The sequence below is a fragment of the Petaurus breviceps genome, unplaced genomic scaffold (assembly GCF_028583685.1).
Source record: "Petaurus breviceps papuanus isolate PSGF00001 unplaced genomic scaffold, PetGlider_PUasm1.0 90887, whole genome shotgun sequence".
Taxonomy (NCBI): Eukaryota; Metazoa; Chordata; class Mammalia; order Diprotodontia; family Petauridae; genus Petaurus; species Petaurus breviceps.
Window position 1 is genome coordinate 1,159,499 of NW_027187370.1, and position 14,788 is coordinate 1,174,286.

At 44.8% G+C, this 14,788-nt stretch overlaps 1 protein-coding gene across 1 annotated transcript in view; it reads right to left on the bottom strand.

The window, feature by feature from the left end:
• Positions 1–1,638: 1,638 nt before the first annotated feature.
• IGFBP4 (insulin like growth factor binding protein 4) overlaps positions 1,639–14,788 on the bottom strand; it is a 29,519-nt gene continuing 16,369 nt past the window's right edge. Inside the window, exon 4 of the mRNA XM_069074217.1 lies at positions 1,639–1,734. Coding sequence (XP_068930318.1) covers positions 1,654–1,734 — 81 coding nt within the window. The 3' untranslated portion in view covers positions 1,639–1,653. The remainder of the gene's footprint in view (positions 1,735–14,788) is intronic.

Below are 14,788 nucleotides of genomic sequence, written 5' to 3' on the forward strand. Positions count from 1 at the left end.
TTTTATAGATGAGGAAACTGAGGCAAATAGTGGTTAAGTGACTTGCCCAGGGACACACAGCTAGTAAAGCCAAATTTGAACTCAGGACATCCAGGAGTCAAATCCAGTCTCAGACACTTATTAGCTGTGTGGCCCTGGGCAAGTAACTTTATTTCTTAGACCTCTAGACCACTCTCTAAGGCAAGAAAGTATGATAAAAAAACAGCAATAGAGGGGTTCCTCCCCATGGGAATTTCCCAATGAAATCACAGGTCCACACCATGGGGTTTTTTTTTGTTGGATTTTTGTTTTGTTTTGTTTTTGTAGTCCTCTGTTGTAGGAAAGCCCTGACCAGGGGCCAGTTCTCTGGTAGTTTAGGTTAAACACTGGGGTTCAGAAAGCAAACACTAGTTTTATATTTTATACTTGATTTTACTCTGATTTTGCTCCCCTAACTATTTAAGTCACAGTTCTATATCTCTGAACTAAGTTCAGAGTTCAGCTGGTCTGTAATGAGTTAAGTTTAGAAATCAGTTCTCTTGCTTCAAGGAATTCAATCCTTGGGGGTGCAGGTGGACACTAGGGATTCTAGTGTATCTTTACACCACCAAGCTACAATTCAAGGATTTCTACTTTTCCATCCAACTAAGTCTAGACCATTATCTTTGACCTTGCAAATGGACTCAAATAGCAAATACTTCTTAGCCACAGAAGGGAGGGAGGGAGTCGATACTAGCCCTCAGTCCCAATTTCCAACCAATCACGTTGTTTCCTGTGCCTCGCTATGTAACCAATCATGTTGTCTTCAAACCCATGATTTCATCCACCCTGTCCTGTTCTTTGTTCTGTACTCCCCAAACCAATAAAAAAGTAACTACTCTTCTACTAGGGTTTTTAACATAAATTGAAACAAGCCAATGACCCCTTTATTAACAGGTTTGCACCATATTAATAAACTCTTATCTTGCTGAGAGAGAATGTGCCTCAGTCTACCTTTGTTGAATTTCATTCGATACAGGATGAAATGATACATTCAAAGATCATTCAACACTTAACAAAAAGAGGTTTACTTAATTAAAAAAGAAGAAGGGTTTTCACTGAGGACACTACATTAATTCATCTGAGTATGACTTTTAGGTGTTGATCGACTGTTGGTCTTGGGTCAAAAGCCTCAGAGAGCAAACTGGAGCTCCTTACATCCTTTTACAATTAGGTGACCAGGAAGCTCTGTCAGTGGCCTGATCCTTAAACCAATTAAACCTTGAGTATAGTTTCAATACTGTTTTAGGAAAAATTAGTCTAACTTGCATGAGTCATGGTCTTTAAATATTACTCCTACCATAGCCCTCTCTAAGGAACTCCCCCAACTCACATTGAAAAGTTAGGTCCCAAGATCCCCTCCTTAGTACTGAACAAGCGACTGTATGGGTCCATACTCTTAAACCAAAGCTGAAGAGCCCCCACAGGTGTGTTTTCTTTTAGTCATTCAGAGGACAAAATCAGGTCAAGACTGAAATGGCATAGTAGATACAATAAAAATATAATTTCTTTCACCCCACCCACCCTCCATAATCCTGGGGCATATTCTCCCACAAATGCACACAAATAGAAGTAAGAAAAGTAGATCCCCATAGAATCCATGTGGGACCAAGACCTGTGTGAAGAGAAGGCAACTTACACTTCAGATGCTACAGCAAGCCTGTATAACCTGCGGCCAGTGGGCCACTTGCGGCAGACCAAAGGATTTTGGGAGGCCTGTGGAAAAATGTAAAGGATGTTTTTCTTTGGCGTGTGGCTAGAGGCCCATGAGCCACAGGGTGTGCAGGCCAGTGCTACAAGGTTGCAGGGCCACTGATGTCTCTTGAACTGGTTTTCAAAGTTTTCCCTGGATCTGCTCCACAACTTGACTGAGGTCTCCACGGCCTTCATCTCAGGCCGATCTAACATCTGGGCACTTTCAGAAAGAACAAGAGCCTACATCTTAGGACTAACAGAATTCTCCCTTGACCCTGGCCCTTCCATCTTCCAAAAAGGAGCTCCAGACACCAGATTGTTGACTCTTCTTGCTAGCTGGCTTCATTCAATCTACAGTCACCTGTCCTCTGCTAGGTTAATATCTCCTATAGCCATATTATCCATCTACTATAAGATGTCATTGACAGTGGGGGAGGGTACAGGGAGGATGAAAGAGAAACCTACTCTCCCTCACCTTTATTGAACTCTAAAAGAAAGACGAGAAAAAATGAAGAGAGAACTCTTTTTTCACAGCTCACTGTCTCCACTGACTTCAAACTGGTTAGTCTGCTCTTTTTGGTTGTTTTTTTAAACATAGGCCCAAGGGGGATATGGCTGATGCTCTCAGCCAATCACTAGAAATTTATTAAGTGATATTTCAGTCACTTTCATCCAATGGCTGATACCCTACAAGTACATTCATCCAGCTGATAGAGCAATTTCTTTCACACCTACTAAAGTATAAACTTTTATATAATATATATATATGCATATATATAAAAATAAAGTATAAACATTTATTTACACTCTCTTTACGTTTTGTACATATATGCTTTGTATATACATGCTTGTTCTCCCAATAGAAGGTAAGTTCCTCCTCTGTCTTTTCTTCCTCCTCCTCCTCCTCCTCCTCCTACTACTACTACTACTACTACTAATACCTAGCTCCTACTACTGACCTCCCTAATCTTCCTTTAAGTCCCAACTAAAATCTCATCTTTACCTGGAAGTCTTCCCTAAGGTCTCTTAAGTCTAGTACCTTACTATAAATAATGTTAAATATTTCCTATTTATCCTGTTATATAGCTTGCTATGTATATATTTTTTTGCTTATTTTCTCCCCCATTAGATGGTAAGCTCCTTGAGGGTGAGGATTGTCTCTTGCCTCCTTTGGTATCCCCAGCACTTAGTACAGTGCCTGGCACATTAGCAGGCACCTAATAAATGTCTATTGATTGATTAATATAGTATTTTCAGGTTTACAAAGCACTGTACACATATCTCATTTTATCTTCATAACAACTTTGGAAGACAGGTGCTATTATTATCCCCATTTTACAGATGAGGAAACTGAGGAGTCAAACATTAAATGACTTGTCCAGGGTCGCCCAGATATTAAGTGTCTGAGGCTGGATTTGAACTCCAGTCATCTTGACTCCAGGTCCAACACTAACCATTGTACTACCTAACAGCCTGTGAGGGTCAGACTTTCATTTTTGTCTTTTTCTACCAAGAACATAGATCAGTGCCTGTCACTAAGTAACTTCTTAGTGAATACTTCTTGATTGATTGGGGAACATACATTTCCCTAGGATTCTATTGACCCTACTGCCAAGAGTTCTTTGGGATTTGTAGATGGCTTTAATACTAGAAACTTCTCCTTTCCTTTCTGAGATATGTTATACAGTCTCATTGGCAAGGGATTTATCTTGCACCTTTATAAATACTGAATTTGATTTAAGCAAGCAGCCCTTTCAAAACTCTTTATCATAAATTCCATGTCCAAGGCAATCCCCCAGTGTCACCTAAGAAATCCTCAGAATTTCCTTCTTAAGAGAGACCAATTTAAACAGCAATGTCCTCTCTAAGCTATTCATTCCATTTGTAAAATAAGAAGCTTGCTTTCAATGACCCTTCAATTTTATCAGATCACTTGGTCTTAGGAGATGCCGTGTTGGAGGGGGATCTTACCATTGTATATATTTGGGTCCCACAGACTCTCAGGAGCCCTGTATGTATCTGATGAAGACCTTCGATCTTTCTTTGCTTCAGGAAAGTATAGTCTTTCTGCATATGAACTCCAGGAAGTGGGTGAATTAACTGACATCAAAATCTTTGATATGCCCCAGGGCAACCATTTTGAGCTAAAGGGATTCTCAGGTTCCAGAGCAGAGGCTGTACACAATTATTTCCCTCTCCTCTCCCAAGACATTTGAAAGTGGTTTTATGCTGCTCACAGTTATCCAACTTTAACCAAATCCAGTCGTCCCCACTGCCTAAAGTACTGTTGTCTCAAGAAATGGTAACAGACCTGGGTTAGGCTTCCAGTGAGATATCATAGATGTATTTTATTTGCTCTAGAAATCGAGGTAGGCAAAAACCCTAGATAGACAGGTAGATGATAGATAGATAGATAGATAGATAGATAGATAGATAGATAGATAGATAGATAGACAGAGCAAAATAATAGGTATTCTAAGAGGATACAACAGTGGTGCGCTGGATGTGGTTAGCTCAAACTAAGAGTTGAAGGTTAAATTTTCAGCGTGATCATTTTTGCCTCAGAAATCAGCAAAAGCTACAACTCAGGACTTGATTGATTGTTTTGCTGATTGTCTAGACTTCTGAAAGTGATAGAGAAAAGGTTAGCAGTATAAAATTAAGTTTAAAAGTATGTTGTAGTATATTTTTTTTGCAGAAAGATGATTGTTAAACATTTACCAGTATACTCCTGGCCACCTCTCCAATACTTCAGCACGACTTAATAGGAGTGGTTGGTTTGTTTGGTTTTTTAATTGACTTAGTAAAAACAGGCCTAGGAAGCTTGCTAGAGGTACACAGAGGTTAAATGACTACCCAAGGTCATATGATTACCAAGTGTCAGAGGTCAGAATTTGAACCTGTGTTTCTAACTCCAAGCCCAGAACTCTAATTCCATCTAATTCAGGGACTTCCTAGAGTTAACTATGTAGTGTCCTAGCAAAGATAAAGATTGGACCTGTGATTTCATTAGTATTAGGCTCATGTAAGTGTACAGCTCCCTAGCCCAAGGTAGGTGGGTACCTTCTCAGCCACTTAGGTCACTGAGAAGTTAAGTGACTTGCCCAGGGTCACTCATTCAGTAGGTGTCAGAAGCAAAACTTCAATGCTTTCTACTTCAATGCTCTCAAATTCTCTAACTGCTACACCAAATTTCTATTCAGCAGCCTAACAAATATTTAAAAATACTTAAAACCTCACATTTACATTTTAACTGGGACATCTTTGGGTTTAGGGGTAGGAAGGGAAGATGACTTAGTTTTTTAGGGAGGGGGTATTCTATTGTAAGGGCCAGCTGGGTGGCACATTGGATAGTGTGCTGAGCCTGTAGTCAGGAAGACTCATCTTCCTGAGTTCAAATCTGGCCTCTGACACTTATTAGCTGTGTGACCCTGGACAAATCACTTAACCCTGCTTGCCTTGATTTCCTCATCTGTGAAATGAGCTAGAGAAGGAAATGGCAAACCATTCCAATATCTTGGTCAAGAAATTCCCAAATGGGGTCACAAAGAGTCAGACCTGATTAAAACAACCAAATACACACAATTCTATCATAGCCCCACTTCGTCCAGAAGGGAGACATCACCCAATGGAGAAAGGAGGAGGGAGGTACAGAGAAGGAAAAAGTTTGAGAATTTTCCCCTTTCTCTTAGATTTTTCCTGGGGAGGGGGGGAGGAATAAGGCAATAAGGCGGGGGGGGGGGGGGGGGGGCTAGTTAGCTCCAACTGAGAGCCTATTTTCAAATTTTTCGGTGTGACCCTTTATGTCTCAGAAAGTTCCCTAAGGGTAGGAATTTCAATTTATAAACCTCTACATCCTCAGCTCCAATCCACATTGCTTTACACATGACAATTCAATGAGTGTATATTGATTCAATTGAATTGAAATTGGCATAGTGGATAGAGCTAGTGGTATGACAGAGGGGAAAGTCAGGGTTCAAGTCTCTGACATCTGGATATGTGACACCGGACAAATCACTTTCATCTTTCAGAGCTCTCTAAACGCCTCCAAATATTGTAAAAATGCCAGCCTTCTCTGGAGGAGGGAGTTTTCTCACCAGGAATTTCCTGTGACAATTCAATCATAAGTCCAGGCCCCATTCTTGTCCCTAAATTAAAGGGAGAATTCCTGGTCAGACCTAAAGGACTTTGGTGGGAAGGGGTGGGGGAGGGGGACTAGTGTTCCCTGTAACAGCCCCATGACCAGACTACCCTGGCTCCAGTCTCTCACTCCCTCTTGGCCTGGCCTGATCTTCCCCCTATGGTCCCAATCAGTACATAACCCTGAAGCCCCCAGGCCTCCCTCCCCCTGCCCCCAGCCTCAGGGTCACCAAGCCCAGCAAACCATTCTTTCAAAGAGCCTAAAAGCAAAACTGAGAAAAAATTCAGCCGAGGGCAATTTGAGAGGGTTTTTTTTTTTTTTTATTAGCCTTTTACTTTTTTGGAAACAGAAAAAAAAAAAATTCTCTATTGTCCAACAAACCTTCCAAGATGCTGGAAAATTAAATTTATTTCCTGAGCAGTCGGCTCCAATTTCCCCTGGGTGGAGGTAGGGCTGCATTCCCTCCTTTCAATGACACAAGCCCCCCCACCCCCCCTTCCCAAACAACCCAGAGGACATAGTGTGCTTATGGAAGAACCAGAGCCTCCAGGATAGAGTCTACCTACGACCTTGGCTCAGGCTTGACTGCCCTGGGAATTTCTGATGCTAATGAAGGCCATTTTGTTCTTAGAAAGGCAGCCTGGTAAGTGCCACAAACACTAGATTTTGCAAAGTTCTGCCATCTAGGTAACTTTGGTCAATTCACTTAACCACTCTGTGCCTCAGTTTCCTTGTTTGTAACACGATGGGGTGAAGGAATCAATACTAGAGAGTTGGATTGGATGAACTTGTCCAAGGCTGCTTCTAAATTCTATTATCTGAAACTAATGATACTTCTGCCTGCTACAGCCCAGCTCTGGCTCAGCATCTCTCCCGCTCTCCCTGTCTGTATCTTTGTATTTTATTCAGCTCACGTTGTCATTGTCGGATGGAAATAAAGCTGTAAGAGGTTTGTGCTGGCCCACAGAGGCAGGGGCCACAGCTGAGAAGCCATCTGTATAGAGCTTGATGCCAGTTTTTGAAACTACAGTGAACGCTCCCTCCAAGCTCAGGCCCATCCCCAGCTCTGGTCCCTCAAATCCCCCCTCTCCTGAAAATAGTTTTCCCTTCCTTGCACCTGAGAGTACTGGGGAGGGATTTTTAGTGGCTTCACATAATTAATTCAACCACTCCCCACAATTTAATGCCCACCCCCATCCCAACCTGCCAAAGAGTCAGCTCACAAATAAACAGCTGGGATCACTCCCTAAGTTCTGAGTCCCCTTTGCCTGACAACATAACCTGGGCATAGGGAGAAAAAAAAAGATTTGGGGGTACAGATTGCCAGGAAATAGGTAGTAAAATAAGAATTCTTTCCCCTCCCACACCAACACAACATGGGAGAGTGAAGAACCCTAGAACCGAATGAAGGGGGTATTCCTTGCTCTTTCTATAAATTTGCTTCCAACCTACCCCCTCTTCATTCCTATTAGCCAGACAAAGCAAAAATGTGTCCAGGCAGCTAGCCAGCCAGCTGGCCTAGACCTTGGCAAGAGGATGGTGAGTAGGCTTTCACCATTCCCAATAATGAATTGGGGAACAACAGCCCTCCAGGTCCATTTCAACACCCTTGTCCTGTTTCCTTGGCCCCATTCCCCTCCCCAGACTCTGAGAGGGGGCACAGGTCAAGGTGGCCAGGGGGGCCAGTGAGAGCAAGTAGGGAGGAGCAGGCCAGGAAATGCTGTAAGCAGGTCCATCTGGTTCAAATCAAATGGACGGGTCCCCAGCTCCCTGCTGGGGGAGGAGATTTCTGGGATCAGAAGTGGGGAAAGAGGCTTTGGGCAGGCCTTAATCTCAAGGCACCAGCAGAGATCCCTCCTATGTGGATTTACACCCCCCCACACACTCCCTATACCCTTCTTCTCTCATCTCCTTGATTCCCACCCAACCACACATCCACTAAGTCATTTATTTGGAAGGTCATGTAGGTATTAGGACAACACAGCTATGACAGAGTAGCCTGACCTCTGACTGTAGAAAAAGGCAGAGAAGAAAAACTGCCTCTGAGAATGATGATGGGGAAAAGGATGAGGGAGGGAGAGATGGAGGAAGAATGGGGAGGAGGAAAGTCCTGTTTTCTCAGAGGTTCTTTTGTCCTGGTTTTCCTGCTATCTCCCCCCTCCCTGAGAGAGCCTGAGGACAAGAGCCTACCAGCATAATGACCTTGTTCTCAGGCCTGCCTCGGTAGCCCTCATTCATCTCCTAGGCTATCAGTCTCTCCCTCCCAGGCAAGGAGACAAAGGGCATACATATGTCCTGGGTAAGTTACCACTGTGGTTCTTGGAAACAAGGTCCCCCTCTTCCCTTTCCAGGAAACCATCAGCACCTCCCTTCCTCTCCAGCCTGAGAGCCCCTCACTCTGAGTTTGGGGAATCCTTGAAGTCTGGGGAAGGAAGACCAGGCTTCCTGAATTCAGCGCCTGGTGACTGGAAGGATGCCTGGTTTGCCCGAGAAGACACTAATCTCAGCTCCTCCCCTTGGGAGACTGCTGCAGCCTCCTCTGAAAGCAATTTGTCATGCCCCGAATTAAATGTCTCCAACAAGGGTTTAATTTTGGCTTAATAGCCCTGTTTTTATGTGTAATTAAATGCTGGTGGATGGTGAAAATATGCTGTTTGCACTTTAGCATCTCAGTAATGGCCCCAAGTCCTTTCCCCATCACCAGCCCTGCCCTCCCACCCACTCCCCACCAGCCCCAGCCTGTCTGGACTGGAGGGACCTCCCTCTGACCACCCCCCCCCCCAACCAACTCTGCTTCCAGTATAACCTACTGGCTGGAAATGGTGGGGGGCTGGGATCATGGGGGGGGTCTTGGGGGAGGGAAATTAAGAAATCATGGGGGGGAGGCTAGGAGGAGAAGGAGCAGTTAGGGGAGGCTCTCCTTACTGCTGAGAGTGGTTTTAATCAACAGCAGACATCCCCCTCCCCCACTGCTGCAGGGGCCAGGCCAACTCAAACCCCCAGAATGAAATTGTTCACCGGGGCTGATCAAGCCAACTCCCTGGCTTGGGCCAAGCATGTCCCTATTCCCTGAAACTTGGGATCCCCCAGACTGCCTCAATTGTTTTTCCACCCCATTGCCTCCCACCCTCTTTCCCCCAAATCCCCTGGATTTTCCTCTCCTCTACCCCCTCACTCTGCCTCCTGCCTCCCATCCCCCATTCCTTGCACACTCGATCTTGACTTTCTCCTTTCTAGGCCATCAGTAACTGCCATTAGGGTCTGGAATGCAGGAAGAGTTTCTGTGGCTAAGCATGTTTCAGGGTCACTTGCAAAGCAGCTGGTTTTTGTTGTCCTCCTGGTCTGGAGAGGGCACTCGCTGAGGAAAGGGGGGAGACGAGCATAGAAGCTCATAGGATCATAGATCAGAAGGGACTTTTGAGGCCATCTGGGTCAGCCTCCTAAGGAAACTAAAGCAGAGGGGCTTCCTCTGACTCTGGAGCTGGGGCTCCCCACTGTACCATGCCGGCTGCATCACACTTAACTTAACATTCATGCCCCTAATGTCTGATGGGGAGAAGGGGGCTCCCCCTCCAGAAGGCCTGAAGAAGGGATGTGCTTGCCCTGTTGGCCCTTTGGTAGGGGGAGATGCTAAGCAGCGTGCTTTGGCTTCCTGGAGATTTCTTGGCCAGCTCTAAGGAAGTTGCCCCACCCTCCCACTGGGCTCTGACATTGGGGTCCATCTATTTTCCTCAGTCCAACTTTTTTCTTCCCTGGCTGAGAAAACCCAGCCCCTGCCCCCACACCCTCCACAGGGGCCTGATCAGCTGGCCTCACCACTAATGAGCTGGGAAATTGAAACCAAATGTCCTTGATGGAAAATCGGTAAGTAAACTGGGGCCAGGGAGGGGGCCCTTCCCACCTACCCTAACCCCTCACCCCTTGCTGGGGTACCCCAGGCCATAGACAAGAAAATTAATTTCAGGGGAGGAGGCAGAGGGTCCTGGAGTAGCTCAAATGCCTTACAAATCGCCTATGTCTCAATGGCCTCTTCTCCTGTACTCAAATTCCTACCTGTCCTGTAAGGTCCAACTCCAATGCCACCATAGCCACCAAGGCTTCTCTGTTTCCCCCCTCCTTCCCTTGCTACCAACCTTCCCCCCTCAGACTGCACCTAGTATTTTGTTTTGTAAATGTACAATGTACCTAGCTTGAAGGATGCCTCCTAGTTAGGTACACATGGATTATTTCCCCGCTAGATTATAAACTCTCAGAGGACAGGAAAGGAGCCTAAACGTTGTATCGACCCTCAGTGCTAGAGTTCAGAAGAGGCTTAAGTGTTTTGTTGAATTGAGTTCCTAAAGCTCTGGGCCTGCCCAAGTCACTCCCCTGCTTAAGAGCCTCTTAAGTGGCTCTATGTTCAAATACAAACTCTTCTCCCAGCCTTTTAAAGCCCTCAACACTTTGACTCCAGTCCATCTTTTCAGGCTTATCACATGTATTACTTTTTATATATTTTTTTGATGTTGTTCAGTTGTCTTTCAGTCATCCAAGACTCTCTGTGATCCCGCTTGGGGCTTTCTTGGCCTAGATACTTCAGTGCTTTGCCATTTCTTTCTCCAACTCATTTGACAAATGAGGAAACTGAGGCAAACAGGGTTAAGTAACTTGCCCAGGGTCACACAGCCAATACGTGTCTGAGGCCAGATTTGAACTCTGGAAGAGGAGTCTTCCTGACACTAGACCCAGCACACTATTTACTGTGCCACCTATTTTTATGAATTCTAAGTTTCTGCTAAACTAGCCTGTTTCCTCAGGCATCACATCCCTCTGTGTCTTCACTTAGGCTGTCCTCCATGTCTGGAATGCACTAATTCCACGTTTCCTTCAAAGTTCATTTCAAGAACTATCTCCTAACTTCATGGCTTTATCTGATTCCCAAAGTTACTAGTATCTTACTCCTGAAAATACTGTGTTCATATTTTGTATTTGCTTAGATGTGTACCTGTGTTTCCTCTGGTAGAATATAAGCAGCTAGGGGGTAAGGAGTGTGGTGGTGGCATATTTTTGTGTGCTTCAGTAACTCTAGTGCCAAGCTCAGCACCTGGCACGTTATAGGAATTTAATAAATGTTGAATGAATGAATGAAGTTTGAATAGCAAGCACCCAATACATATTTTTTAAATGAAGTTAAGCTGTGGGGGGATGGAAGATCAGGCCTAGACTCAACAGGAAGGATTTTGGCCTTTAACACAGCCTTCCGCCACCAAAGGAAATGGACCTTTTGAGGAACTGAAGTCATTGGGCCTGGACTTAGTCCTGAGTGTTTAGATATTCAGGTCTTGGCGTCTTAAAGTGGGAGGGGCAGAACTAGCTTACACATACACAGGCAGAAGGAAGCCAGGCTTCAGAAGACCAAGCCAGCCTTTGGACTCTGACAACATGAACTTAGAGGGAAACGCCAGCTATGGCGGAGAAGGTGAAGAGTATGATTCACTCCCTTCTCCTTCCATAGACCAGAAAATGGTTTAAATACCTCCCTCTACCCCTGACTCAGTCCCAGGATTCCCAAGGGTGAGGAGGAAAAGTGACGGGAAACAGTACCCACAACAAGCTCAGAACACCTCTAGGGACCGAATTTCATCTGATTTGAGGATGGTTGCCTTTCCTTGTGGGATTTACATATATTTATGGGAGACAATGGGGTCCTGGTGGATCAAGAATTGCCATCCAAGTTAGAAAAACTTGGTGCCAAGTGTCCTCTCTGATGCTTACTTTGCTTTGTGACCCTGGGTACCTCATTGGATCTCTCAGCATTCCCAAGAAACTCTAGGCTGCAGAAGAGTTGTTGATGTGCCTTTTTAGTAAAAGTAACTTGCCTATACCAATGAAATCAAAAGTCTGAACTGAAAACAAAAATGAACCCACCTATCTATCCCATCCACAGTCACACACATACACACACACACAGAATCAGTCAGGGAGGGTGATCTTTCCAAGTTCAAATCTGACCTCAGAAACTTACTAGCTGTATGATCCTAGACAAATCACTTAACCCTTTTTGCCTCAGTTTCCTCATCTGTATGAGGTGGAAAAGGAAATGGCAAACCACTCCAATATCTTTGCCAAGAAAACCCCAAATGAGTTCAGAGTCATATGTGACTGAAACAACCAAACAACATGTATGTGCTTGTGCATGTGTGTATATATGCATGCATGTACATATATGTATGTTTGAGGAGAGAGAAAGTGAAGACACCATCAAGCACACACACCCCACCTACACCTATCTATCAACTCTGGGCATTTCTCTGGCTGTCCCCCATGCCTGGAACACTCTCCTTCCTCCACTCCACCTACTGACTTCTCTGATTTCCCTTAAGTTCCAACTTTCACAGGACCTTTTTCCCAGACTCTCTTAATGCCAGTGCCTTTCCTCTGTCAATTATTTCCTAGTTATTCTTTATATAGTTCACTTCACATAGGTCGCTTTGTTCACATGGTGTCTCCCCGATTAGATTGTAAAGTGCTTGAGAGCAAATGACTGTCTTTTGCCTCTTTTTGTGCCTCCCCCCCAATGCTTAGTATAGTGCCTGGCACATAGTAGGCCTTAATAAATGTTTATTGATATGGACACCTACACATACCCCATAAATACCCCATAGGTATGGAGGCGGAACACAGATACACCCAAACCTTGGGGCTTAGAGGTCCACGAATAACAGGATTCTGGGGAGGGGAGTACATTTCTGAGGGCTGTAAGCTGATGGGGCACATTTTAGAAGTTTAGCTTGGTGGCTTCAAACTTAAACTTGCCAACCATCCTCACACTCACACACTCAGTCATAAACCACAAGAGGAGGGAAGAAGAAAGAGGGCCTGTAGGTTGAGCCTGGCAGAGTAGCCCAAGAATTGACTTAGTTCTCTAAGGGAGACAGAGATATGGAGCAAAGAACACCGTACTTGGAATCTAAGGCTTGAATCTTGGTTCTGCCCTCTGACCGATATAACCTTCGGCAAAGTCACTTGTCCTCTCTGGGGGTCAGTTTCCTCATCTGTAATATGAGAGGGTTGGCCCAGATCAGCAATTCTCCAAGCAAGTCTCCCTGGGACCCTGGGGGTCCCTAATACTCTTTCAAAGGGTCAAAATTATTTTCATGATAATACTAAAATGTTTTAATTTATTATATAATAAATATATATATATATAGCTATAACCCACGTAAACAAAAGCTCTTTGTGGGGGGTCTGCAATAATTTTTAAGAGAGTAAAGGGGTCCTGAGACAAAGAGGTTTGGGAACCACTAACCTAGATAATTCCTAAAATCTCCTCCAGCTGGGAATCTGAGGGGAGGGAAATGGGTGCAAAAAGAAGACCACATGGTGTACAGAGGTTGCAGCTCTCTTTGGGATAGGAAGAGAGCCACCACCCACCACAACAAGCATGTCTGCTCAGACACAGCCCAGCCATGGGGAGAAAGAATGAAGAAGATTATGAGAACATTGGGTGGCTGATTGAGAGAGGGAAAGGACCTAGGAAGTTATGAGGTACTATAGCCTCATTTTACAGATGTGGAAACTGAGGCAAAAGAGGTTAAGTGACTTACTCAAGCACAGCTAATAGGTGTCTGAAGCAGGATTCTAACTGAGGTCTTCATGATTTTGTGAATCTAATTTTACAGATAAGCCTCTCCTCAGTGGTGCCCCCACCTCCAGGTTGACAAATTAACAAAGGAGATCTGCTCCTCCTCCTGAGACAACTCAGCCTCAACCTCACCACGTCCCCTTCCCAGAAATAGATGTAGTCCAGATTGGTCCCACAGACTCCTGCTAAGGCTGGCTTTTGTCTTCCTTCCAGGTTTGCCTCTTTCTACATTATTCATCACTCCCAGACCAGAGTCCACAGCCATCCCTCACTGGAGGAGGCAAGGTGATTTTACGTGGCTTCCCTGTCTGTTTTACAGGACTGTTGTGAGGAAAGTGCTTTGAAATTTTTTAAGCCCTATGTAGAACTTACTGTTCAGACCTCTGATTTGATTGTTTTACTCCTGGTGTGGAAATTCCCTGAACAGGTGCAGTATATCTGAATCATATAGTCCTAGAGAATCGTTTGGGAGCACCGGAAGATTAAATGATTTGCTCATGGATCATCTATCTATCTGATCTAGGGCTGGAAGGGACCTAGAGGTTATCTAGTCCAACTGTTTCATTTTACAGATGGAGAAACTGAGTCCTGTGGAGAGTCAGTGACATGCCCAGGATCACAAAGGGGTGGAATTTAAAGCCATGTCCTTTAATTCCAGAGCTAAGTCTCTTTCCATTGTCCCCCACTGTCACATAGCCAGTATGAGTGAGGGGCAGAACTTGGGTCTTCCTGACCCCCAGACTGGCCCTCCTTTCATGACTTCACACTGCCTCGAAGAAGTTATATAAATATGTAATAGTATTCTCCTACAGGGGTGGCATTGTGGTTGGTATATAGGGGTGGGTGAAGGAATGCCTCTGCTGGAGAGGGAAGGGTTAACAGGTCTAAAGCCTTGAGAAATGCCCTTGTCTCTTCCAAGTACCCTAGTCCTCCACTTCCTCCCCCACCCTACCCCACCCAGTATCAAAAAAAAAAATCAATCAGACAATATCACTGGGACATTTTTCAGTTTTGTTTTGTTTAAAAAACACACACACACACACATACAACAACAACCAAACATCACTAATTGCTGATTTGGTAGGTCCCTATGCAAAACACGGTTCAGCGACCTGCCGTCTGCTGGAAGAAAGCTGGAATGTCTTCAGAGCAGTGTGTCCCACAGAAGTGACAGGGAAAAGCCTGGCTAGGCTGGGCCATCAGGAGGGAGGTGCTGCATAGGGCAAGGGAAAGAGCCGGGAGGCTGGGCCAGGATGGGGAAAGAGGCTTGCGGAAGCCAGGGGTGGGATGGGAGGGTTGAGAAGAGACCA